This window comes from Cebidichthys violaceus, unplaced genomic scaffold (genome assembly GCF_023349555.1).
Source record: "Cebidichthys violaceus isolate CVI_PGR_0920_01 unplaced genomic scaffold, fCebVio1.0.p SCAF_1, whole genome shotgun sequence".
Lineage (NCBI taxonomy): Eukaryota > Metazoa > Chordata > Actinopteri > Perciformes > Stichaeidae > Cebidichthys > Cebidichthys violaceus.
In genome coordinates, this window is record NW_027176262.1 from 6,911,910 (window position 1) to 6,924,084 (window position 12,175).

Sequence of the window (12,175 nt, forward strand, 5' to 3'; positions counted from 1 at the left end):
TTAGAGAGCTTTTTGAACATTTACTAACTTACTCACAGGATACTCTTCATGTGTTTGCATAATGTCGTGTAATAAAAGGGTTTAATTCTAAACTTGTAATCAAGATTAGTAAGGATCAAAGACAATTCTGAGTAAGAGCTTGGGTTTGTAGAAGGATTCGTTTTGAGGTTGAGGAAATATTCCGGTTTATTACAAGCTTTTTGTAGGTGAAGCTTTTGTCTGTTGTGGTTTTAATATTGTACTCATCAAAGTAAATGTTGGGCCCATTTCAAAAAGCGAGCACTGCTTGCACACAGTTAGCAGGTGGCGGTGGCGTCATGTTAAAAAAAGATTATAGTCTTTCAGGCCTACCGCATCCTCGTGCATGCGTCACAGGTGCATAGTGATTAGTTTGATCAATGAAACATGTCCAAATCAACACAAGAGGAAATGATCTCATGTTGAAAATCCCAACTTGCATTTTGTAGATTTGCTAAAACGGGCCTCTTGGGGCAACATCGCTAAAAAGAAGTGAGATTAATCGCAAGCAGTCTGATCGGAATCAGTTTCGCAAATACGGGTTTCTGATCAGAAACCCGTATTTGCGAAACTGATTTGGAAGATGACAAAATCATTCAACTTTGACTGACTGTGTTTGCCACAGTTGTGCTCCAACAGAAAAGTTTTGTTGTGTAGCAAGGGATGACTAACATTTCAAATGCACACTTTGGGTTTATCTGAAAGATTAATGGTTTTGATAGTCTGACTAAGATGTTGGCCTGATTTGTTGGCTGGATTACAACCTATTTGATCGCCTGACTGCTTGTGTTTCTTGCCCCGTCAGACTTTGCTGTAGCGATGTCACAGCATGTTCCCAGCATTTATTGCTGAGTTGACCCATGTTGCGATAAACCAAATTTATCTTTTAAGAGTAAGTATGCAGGGCTGAGGGTTACGGTCTGCAGGTTAAGATTATAGATAAATACAGTAAATCAACGGAAAGTACTGTATAGTATCATAAATGTGTGTGTGTGTGTGTGTGTGTGTGTGTGCGTGTGTGTGTGTAGCGCACGTCGCCCCTCTTTGGTTGAAGTCTCTCTACACTACCAGGCTTCCTGCCAAAGGATTGCTCAGCATTTAACGAGAGAGTGAGAGAGAAAGAAAAAAAAAGGGAGAGGGAGAGGTGGGGAGTCATTAGGGAGGCGGGACAAATGTTGCATGAGAGAGTGAGGGGTTGAAAAAGAGAGAGGTGGACCTGCAGCACTGTAGAAAGTGAGACAGACAGGGAGAAGCAGCAGAGATTAAAACAAACAAACACACACAGCTAATCGCACACATACAGACACACACACAGACAAGCAGGTAGGCAGAGGAGCGGACCTGAAACTTAACCAGACACACTCTTCAAACACTCTCACTCTCTCTCACACACTCAGTCGGCAGCAGCAGCAGCAGCAGCAGCATGTTCCGGTGGAGGCTCCCCCAGGCGGTGTGTGCGCTGTCGGCGTGCGTGTGTCTGATTCTCGCCTATGAGGATGATATTGAGGTCAAGTACACTGACTCCTTCTACAATGAAATCACAGGTGGAGAGACACCAGAACGTAAGTGTTAAACCGTGTGTGCATTGGGGTGATTTATCTGATTAAGACTCACAGATGGACATGTTGCAATTTAATTGAATTCTGGGAGCGTGTAATTGATTTGTTGCAGGATTCATGCATGGGGTTGTGTGAAAAGTGAGCTCAGGACTTTATGATTCATCGTCCCTTTATGTTCAGTATCATTACTGAGATTGAACTCTGTTACTCCGTTGACAAAAAAAGTGCTGGACTATGATTTAAAAAAGAGAAATTGAGCGATGGAGGGGAAATGAAGGAACAGTTGGGGTCCAGTTACACAGTAGCCGCTTCACAGGTTGCACAAAAATACAGTTGAGGCAGTTTGTTGTTTTGGATTTGTGCTTACTTCATATTTTATGTGCTACGGCAGCTTAAAATCAGAGACAGAGAAAAAGACAGAGCTAAGAGATCACAGTACGTAGAGTACACAGACTGTTGGCAGGCACAGAGTTTGTATGAGACGAGCGGCATCAAAGAAAATGCTGAGTCAGAAAAATGGGCTTTTTCAACCAACACATATTACAGCATGAATGACTGGTCACCGACCTCAGAACCACGACAGTATACTGTATTTATCATGAAACTCTTCTCTCAGCTGTTCTTGATGATCTTGATAAGAAAGTGTGTGTGTGTGTGTGTGTGTGTGTGTGTGTGTGTGTGTGTGTGTGTGTGTGTGCCGTGCAATGAATCCCTCAAAGCTTAAATTTGGCATTTGTTTGTTGTTTTAAAACTGGCAGGAGGTATAATTGCAGCACTAACAGTTAAAGTTAACAGGCAGAAAACTTAGCTCGGGGCGCAGCAGAGAAAAAGGTGGGAGCAATAAGGTTGAAGAAATACATAGTTGGCTTGCTGGACTAAGGAGGAGAAGTTAAATCACGTGTGTTACGTGCAGTTTTGTATGCAGCTGTGTGAGAAAGGGGAGAGGGACAGCGAGAGGGAGGCCCGTAGGAAGACACAGATCAGTGCTTCTGACCTGCTCGCATCTCTGAAACTCAGGACGGGGTGGAATTTATATCAACAAAGGCAGAGAGGTCAAGACATAGCTCATTTTGCTATGAATGACAGGCTAAGACATGTCTGTTTTCTACCGAATGTTCGATGTACAGGTATATGTGCACGTACAGTACTGTGTGTACACTCATTCCACCAATTGCCACTTAAAATCCTATGAAAAGTCCCACAACTAAATGTAATTCATTCATTAAGGAATAGTTTAACAAATAAAACTAAACAGGCGGTAATGCCTTTCTGAAATGATAGAAGGCTAAAGGACAGTACTCACTCGCAGACACTCATTTGCAGATCTATCCTTCTTAAACCTCTGACAGATCTGTACTTTTAGTTTGGTAAGTTGGCGTCAGCAGAGTGCATGAACCTTCTGTCTAATTCTCTTTGAACCTTGGGGACAGGCAGACAAAACACATCCTGCAGTCCTGTGATAATACCCTCTAATAGGTCTGCAGGTATAAACAGAGTTTGAGAGGCTCAAACGTTAATCAGAACAGTGTGTCTGACACATTCTCACTTCCCTGGCTTTGCTTTATCTCTCTCCTACTTTCAGCAGCTCTTTCCTTTTCATTGTAAACAAAACCTTCCTTTTCCTTCCTTCTTTCTCCTCATTCACGCCGGGGAGCCAGATGATCTTACCGGAAAAGCAAAGTTGTTTATGAGTCAATTGTACCGTTTCTTTCTCACGTTCTCTTATCGCTCCCCTAACAACCTCATTTCCTCTTTTGTCCCCATGTTTAGTCTTCATCTTACCTGCTTTTCAGCGATCTATGTTTCTGTCTTTCTCCTTATAATAACGGTCCTTAAGTTGATGCAATCACAAGTCAGTCCAATCTGAACAAACAGATATAATACAAGCGCATAAACACTTTCTGAGTATATCATTTTCTCCAATGTCTATCGCAAATAAACATCTATAAGCTTGCTTAGAAATCATAGGAATAAAAACACTCCTTATAACTTCAGAACTTGCCTGATATCATGTTTTTAAGTTTTCATCACTGTCAAAGTAATCCAATGATGGTTATCTGTGAATCCATGGGTACATTGCAAACAGGAACTACTTTTTTGGCACATTTTTCAAAGGTGCCCATTTTGCCAAAATGCGAACAAATACGAGCTACAAAGTTGGTAACTAGTTGTATCTCCCAAAACATCATGGACATTGTAGTTCCGAAGAGAATAATGGGGGAGTGTTGAGGAAGTGCAGTTGTGTCAAAAGGAAATCCTTCTCTGCATGCATGCTGTTGAAACCCAAACAACTTCATCTTCCGTTTGATCTTGAGATTAACCTTTCTCTCCCTCTTTTCACAATCCCTCTATCCAGCCACACCGAGTCAAGCCCCCTGCACTTCTCGAGACCTGACCAAATGGGACAAACTCTTCTCAATGCTGGAAGACAGTCAGATGAGAGAGAACATGCTGCTTCAGTATGCAGATGACATCATCAAGGTGGAGATGGCTTCACTGCGTGGAGAAATGCTCAGGTTGGTTAGACAAAGGGATCAGAGGTCCGAGAAACTACCGTCTCAAATGAGATGAAATGAGTTTATTCTCATTAGATACATAATATATATATACTTTCTTGATCAATCGATCTGTGGATTGCCTTATTGATTACTAAAAAAATCACTTCAGCTAAACTTACGACCAGTATCTTGAATTCCTCCTGTTCCTAAACTCAAATGGTTTTATGAGTGAATTGGGAAGAAAGATTGGTTCCAGGTCAAATGCTGGTGCTAAATGCAGCCTTGGTTGTTGAAGATTGTTGACACAGTTGAAAATGTTCAAATCTTTTTACATTGGTTCTTTTGGTCAGGTTTGGATCCCAGTATGGTGGCTCCTGTGGGCTTGCAATGGAGACAGCAGGAAGAAGGATGGCATTGCAGTTGGAGGGCCGCCTCAAAGAAACAATGCAGCGCCTCAAAAGCAGAGATCCGACTGCTCTTGGTGCTTGTGGTGCTGGTGGTCTTGGTGGTGCTGGTGCTGGTGGTGCTGGTGCTGCTGCTAGTGGTGCTGGTGCTGGTGGTCTTGGTGGTGCTGGTGCTGGTGGTGCTGGTGCTGCTGATGCTGGTGCTGCTGATGCTGGTGCTGGTGTTGCTCGTGCTGGTGCTGCTCGTGCTGGTGCTGGTGGTGCTGCTGGTGCTGGTGCTGGTGGTGCTGCTGGTGCTGGTGATGCTGGTGCTGGTGGTGCTGCTGGTGCTGGTGATGCTGGTGCTGGTGGTGCTGCTGATGCTGCTGGGAATTCTTTCTGGAATTCTAACCCCTCGGAGGCGATGCTACAGCAGCTCCTCTCCGCAGCACGAATGCAAGCTTCCCGACTAGCCAAGCTGGAGACCAGCTGCCTTAGCAGCCCAGGAGCTGGGAAGGGGTTGAATACAAAGCCAGAATCCCATCTTCCAGAAGATGGAGGGGCAGGGCTCCGGGAGCAAGAGGTCACATCACCAGAGGTGGCTTTAGACGGGGTGCTGGCTGCAATGCAACAGACGAGGGTGGAACTGGAGGAGGTGCTGAGGTCATCGAGGCAAAGATTACTACCCGCAGGTGAGACATCCATCTTAACATCAGTCAACTCTGTGTCTGTCATTACCTGTTGCTTTCTTTGTATTTGTCTTCACCTTTCTCAACAAAGCCAACAAAACAACCTTCCACCTCTCAATTTTTTTCCTTCGTGTTGACACATCCAGGCCACGCTTCAAGCAAAAGAATGAGAACCCTTTGATTGTGAACGCTCAACAACTAATCATGCAGCTTGTGGTTGTTCCAAATACCTATTCCACATATTCTGTATGTCTCCAGGCGCGTTGTCCTCCTTAAGTAGCAGCCTATCCTTTTCCCTTCGCAATTAGTCTAAGTCGATACGGTCAAGTCAAACATGGAGAAGACAGGCCAGTGGATGGTATGGGGTCTATTCTATAATGTTCACTTATTGCCTCTTATTGATGTTTAACATTTATTTAAAACAAACATTTTAGAGAGTCATCAAAGAACAAAAAAACTCAAACTCTCAGCTCGGGCAGAGTGGGACATCATTCATCAAGCTAAACCTTTGCCTTAAGCTAGGTTCATTGATTTACATAATTATTTAAAGATACTTTTACATGTTTAAAGATAATAATGGAAGCCAATAAATGCAGGAAAGGATAAGGATAATGTAGAACTTTTGCTGGACTGACTGTGAACACAAATAAATTCTTCTCAGATTCGAGCCAGCACAGCATATGGTTTGCATTATCAGAGCTACTACTCTGGTTTACCATCCTTGAAAAAACACTGACTAATACTAATACCAATGTAACTTTAGAGATTAAGTGACTAAGAGTGAGTAGGTAGACTTGGACCAAGTTGAGTCCCACAAAGGCACCGCTCATGTCAGTAAGACGGCGTGATTTCCAAGAATTAATCAAATAGCTGCAAAAAAAGGATATGTTATATTACTCACACCTTTACAGTCCAGAAATATAAATCTGGCCTACATAAAGACCAGAGGGGGATGTAATAATTAGCCGGTCGACCACAAAATCCACACCAAAGCACACTGGTAAAGCAGAACCAGATGGAAACCATCATATACACACACACACACACACACACACACACACACACACACACACACACACAGCATGTTCGCCATTATTTTCTGAGTGGCAGAAACCTGAGACAAATGAAACAATTATTTGGTATCCAAGAGAGACAAGGAGGGGAAGAGACTAATGGAGAAGATGAATTATGACGAGAAACGAATAGAAAGGAGAGTGAAGAGGAATGCAAATAAAAGATGCACGGTGAGACAAAAAGCAGTAGCAGAAAGACCTCAATCAAAGGAATACACCGAGTATCAAACACAATCTGTTTTTTTACGTACAAAAAACCCTAAACAACAAAAGTAGGTTTTAAGATGCAGAGTGAGTTCAGAGGGGAGTAAATGAGAGTGAGTATGTTTGAATGATTCAAAAGAGAGAGGGACAGGGGAAATGATAAATGAAGCAGAACAGACCAATGAACCAGATGATCCATAGAGGGAGAGCTGTGTGCGTGTGCGTGTGTGTGTGTGTGTGTGTGTGTGTGTGTGTGCGTGTGTGTGTGTGTGTGTTGTGTATACATTGGTGGGGCAGGGAAAAAAAATGGTTCATGACCTCATCACCTGAACTTGAAGTAAACTTTGACTGACTTCCATACTTACTGACATATTTAATGTCACATGTATGTACCTTTTCAAAACAGGAGGAGAATGCACCGTACGGCTTCACAAGCATTCCAAATCCATTTTACATAGAGACATTTATCCATATTCAACAATATATTCCAATCACATTCACAAATGCATTTCACTGCATCTGGTGATCGGTCCAACTACAAGACGGTAATATACGACAGGGTGTAGACAGCTTTAGCTGGCTGTAGCTTTTAAATTGGTTGTCTTAATATTAAACAGTGTGGAACCGAAGCCATCTGCTTTTAATGTAGAGTCCCACAAGGTTCAACTGCGGGCCCATTTCTTATCTATATTTATCCGCTCCTACCAGGAAGTATCATAATCAAAAATACAGAATCTTGTTTCACAACCAACTGTTTTAAACAAACCCAATCTAAAACGGAAACAACAACCTTGAGGACATCAAATGTTGGCCGGCTAAAACTTTCTCCACTTGAATAACAATGACTTTAGAATCATCATACATCAAACCTCCCTCATGAAAACAGACATGGGCACATTATCCTTTTCTGCAAAGCCGTATATGGATGTCTGGTACTAGTGTTTATATACAATTTCAATCAACTTGAAATCATCTTTGACTATTGTAAATGTTTACTCTGGTTCCACCCAGAAGTTTGAAATTGTACCATTTTCTCACAAACAGTAAGATTCGTTGTTGTTGTTATGGAGAGCATGGCTTTTTCAGTTTTACTTCATGCTTTATGTTACTTATTGTCACTTTGTTTGAAAAAAGATTTTGGATCAACTGTGCTGTCTTTAAGATGCCATAAAGTGGATTTGCCATGTACATAACAACAGGGCAGAATTAACAGCAAAGTATTGATACCTGTAAACTATAAGATCTCTGAATACAAGTTTGACTTCTAACTTAGTGCTTTTTAAAAAATATTGCTGTTGCTGGTCTCCTAACCAAGTTTGCTCGTATGAAATGCCTTAAACCTTCTGTGAGACATGGCTGTCTTAGTTTCAGATATCTTTAGCATAAAGATTTAGAATAAGACTTGAAAGTTTTTCTATTGACCGGCCCATGACCTGTATATTCTACAAATGATTCAAGTAAAATCAATCACCAATACTAACAAGTAACACCAAACATGTCTTCTTTTTTAGGTTGTGAGATGGCGCTCCTCTTCCCCATGCGTTCCCGTCGGATCTACACCTCGGTCATACCAAACGTCCCTCTCTCCATCTCCTCCTTCACTGTCTGCATGTGGGTGAAGCCGACCACCGTGTCCAACAGAACCGTGCTGTTCTCCTACGGGAACCGTCGCAACCCATATGAAATCCAGCTGCTGCTGGGTCAAACCTCTGCGTTCTTCACCGTCGGAGGAGAGGCTCACCTGGTGGAGGCCCGGGATGTGGTGAAACCAGGAGACGCATCAGAGTGGATCCACTTGTGCGGGGCTTGGTCATCCGAGCAGGGCCTGGCGTCCCTGTGGGCAGGTGGGAAAAAGGTGGCCTCCACACCCGGAGTGGCGGAGGGGCACGTCTTACCCGACGGAGGCTCACTCCAGCTGGGGCAAGAAAGAAACGGCTGCTGCCCTCTGTCTCCAACCAGCGGGGTGACAGGGTTTGAGGGAGGGTTCGATCCACAGATGGCGTTCGCTGGGAAGATGACGGGAGTGAACATGTGGGACAAGGTGCTGTCAGAGGAAGAGATTTCCCAGCTGGCTTTGCAGGAGGGTCAGGGCTGCGATCCGAGGGGGAACATGGTGGCGTGGGGAGTGACGGAGATGGTGCCACATGGAGGCGCTCAGTTTGTCAACTAACAGGTTCCTTGAGGTGGAACTTTTCATCATTATCGCCATCATCATTGTGAATATCAGCAACATCTTAATAAGCTTTCATGATGAAACTGAAGATACAACTGCTTTTATCATCTTTGTCCCTATAGTTAAATGTTTTTAATTATTATGTTATTTCTTTTCTTCATCATCTCAATCGCTGTTGTCATGAACAATAATGCTGCAATGAACTTTACTGGCCATGTTCAAATGAGAGAAAGCCAATGTTGTGAGAGACTGAAATTTATTTTTGTAACATAATCTTGAACTGAGGTCATAATACACACACACACACACACACACACACACACACACACACATTCACTCACACTGATGTAAATTCAGCTTCGAAAACTTGTATTGTAGCAGAAGAAGTGCTGCATTTACCAAAGACTGTAGCAATTAGACTGCGAGAAAGACAAAGAGTCTATTGTGAAAGTGAACGGGTTCTGAGCCAGTAAACAGAGCAATCAGCAGACAGAGGAAAATAACAAGAGCTTATCTTGTAACTGTAGAGTGATGCAGTTGTTAGAGTAACGATGGCATTTGATCTCTTTCTATCTAGATTTGTAAAGAAATAGCTAGTGCAGTTATTCAATTATCAATTTTTAACATGTTAAGCATTAATATAACACAATATTTAATTTTCAATTACAATTAAAAGCAGAGGTACCACACTAATGTGTTAATCATGGACGACCAGAAACAGCTTCAGACTAAATGATTATAGCAACTTATTAATTAATTTTGTAAAAGCTTTTAAAACATTTTTAAGACCTTACATTTACAAACATGTAGAGTTTACATTTATATGAGTTATATAATTCCAGTTCTGCTCTGTTCTTTTTTTCAATTTTAAGGTTATATTTGTCTGTTCTTTTTTCAAACTGCATAAAGTAATAGAAGTAAAACTGTTATATTTGTAATGGGAGATTGACATTGTTTTTTTTGTAATTTTTAAAAGAAACTGAGGACAATGTTTACACACTAATCATTTATTAACTAAGTTGTCTTGTATTATAATGTAAATTGCTTATGATATTCTTGCGAAAAGGTGAAATTGAATGTATTTTGTACATAAATATATTTTGCATAACATGACTGGATGAATGGAGAATAAATTTGAATAAACATTTCAAGTTATAATATATTCTCTTGCTGGATAAGCAGTGTCAGTGTTTTTCTGTTGCTTCTAAATCTTATCAAGTCTGCTTATGGCTTATAGGTACAGTCAATGAATAGACAGCACATTTTGACTTTCATTCATTCACGCACACACTCGCTGATAGCAGACAAAATCTTATCAGGAAATCTTATCAGGGAAGACCTCTGTTGGGATAGGTGTTTGCCTTTTTAAAGGTACTTCATTGTTAGTTGAGGGAAAAAGTCCAACTGCAAAAAATGACTTTGAACCTACGCTGCTGAAATATGAATTGAAACGCACAATACATCTGCATCTGAATTATATGAGGGCTAAGATTTAAATTCTCCCCATGAAGCTCACAGCACTAACAAGCTAAGAGTTTAATTGGTGAAATAACATTTTCTGTTGATCCAAAGCTTGCAAGGCAATCGAAGTGTATTAGTATAGCATCGTACAAAAATGTAACTAAAATGGAAGTCTGTCTGTCTGTACGTCCTTTTTCTCAACATCGCTTCATCCAATCGACTTCACACTCGGTTGGTGAGTTGCCGACGAACCAAAGAAAGTGCAATGTCGAATACGAGCTCTTCACATCTACGGGACACATTGACTGTTACCGCTACTGTTACAACAAAAGCATGCTGGGTAAAGCTTGCTCTGCGTTGATGCTCGTGTGAACTTGTGCACACAAACGACACGTATAGTCTAGCAATGCTAGAGGATGCAACTTTGTCAGATCCTAAAAAGTACACCTGCCATGAGTAAAATGTAAAGACTTGTCATCGACTAAAACTGGAATAAAACATTTTAAAGTGTCGTCAAAGGATAAAAATTACTAATATGTAACTAAAACTAATAAGCATTCTAATCAAGACTAAGACTAAATCGAAAATTAGCGCTGACCCAAGGAGCTCATTGCAGAGTGTGAGGCTGTTTCAATGAGCGATATCAAGAATCGTCCCTTTCCGCAATTCAAAGAAATGCTTTGCATTAAAAAAGCAACATTTGAAACATGTAACCATCTTGTATTCAGAAAGAATTGTTTTTGCAACACAAGCCTTTACATTTATAATAAAAAAGGTTTTGGGAGTGAAATCACTAGAAGGGTACATTTGTCAGCATAAATAATGCAACAGGAAAAATTCAAAAGACCAGTTCTGCAAAGTTTGAATCACACAGATAATAACATCTAGTATATGCAAAATAAATTCAAGACACAGCTATAGAGATCCTTTCATATAATGTATACAATCTCCTGTCGATTAAATTCAATCTGACAATGACACTGAAAATACATATGCTAACTGCGGACAAATAGCACACAAGTTGTTGTGCAGCTCACACATGCTTACAGTTTATTGAGGCCCATCCTGCTACTTGCCCATTAGTGAAATATAACAGGTTTCTCCGGCAGCTACATCCTCTGGATAGTCTCCAACCGTTCCTGTAACTGTGACCTGTTGTGAAACGGAAACGTCACCTTTCACACTGACACCCATCCAACCCAGCCTCTCACTCTGCCTTCTCTTAACCTTACACGACAAAGTACAGTAAGTACACATGTCTCCCAGCAGGGGAGCCTGAAAAGACATAAAACGTTGACAGATCGACACATTCCAAACTTCAGTGTTGCCTTAAGATCAAGTTTTACTTGGAGAAGGAAGAAACTCTTTGCTCCAAAATCCTTATGGGGCCAAAGCAATGCCATATGTTTCCGTGTGCAGGTACTGTTGTGAGTGTGTGTACATCTGTGTGTGTGTGCGTGACATCCGATAATGGCCAAGTCCTTATTTTAGCAAGCTATAAAACCTTCACGCTATATCCTGCTTCTGGCTTCCTGTAACTATAAACACGCACACACATCCTCATAAAGCTCGCTTTACATGGAACTAACAGATATATATATAACAGACAAAATGAAGCCAACACATTGCCTTCCACAGAAATGGACGAAATTAGTAAAAACCAGCATGTGGCGACCTCAGGCTTTGATAACAAACTTAAAGTGTAAACACACACACATGCACAGTGTGACCAACTCATCACACCCCCATCATCAACGTCACCCGAACCCCATTACATCAGCTCACATCCTGAACAGAGGGGCTTCTGGGAAAAAGAGATGACATCTGTTTTTACTTCGACAAGCTTTGTGTATGTGTGTGTGTGTGTGTGTGTGTGTGTGTGTGTGTGTGTGTGTGTGCAGTTTGGCATGTGTTTGTAGTCTTGTGTTTATGTTGTGTTGTGTTTATGTTGCGGTTTGAGAGAAGTAGGGGCTAGCTAGGCTTAAAGAGGCAACATGAGGGTGAAATGTTCAGAGTCTCAGCAGTTGGGGTAAAAATTTGAAACTGCCTAAGTTGCAATAAAAACTGCCTAAGGAAACGTAAATCTGAAGTTACTTTAATAAAGCCCTCAAGCAAGC

At 41.5% G+C, this 12,175-nt stretch overlaps 2 protein-coding genes across 2 annotated transcripts in view; one reads left to right on the plus strand and one right to left on the minus strand.

Moving 5' to 3' along the window:
* The window catches only part of veph1 (ventricular zone expressed PH domain-containing 1), a 73,248-nt gene that overhangs the window by 45,976 nt on the left and 15,097 nt on the right, over positions 1-12,175 (minus strand). The window lies entirely within an intron of this gene.
* On the plus strand, positions 1,224-9,719 carry ptx3a (pentraxin 3, long a). Its single transcript, XM_068708645.1, has 4 exons — positions 1,224-1,580; positions 3,934-4,093; positions 4,426-5,150; positions 7,936-9,719. Exons 1-4 carry the CDS (start codon positions 1,442-1,444, stop codon positions 8,592-8,594), a joined length of 1,683 nt encoding a protein of 560 aa, XP_068564746.1. The 5' UTR covers positions 1,224-1,441; the 3' UTR covers positions 8,595-9,719.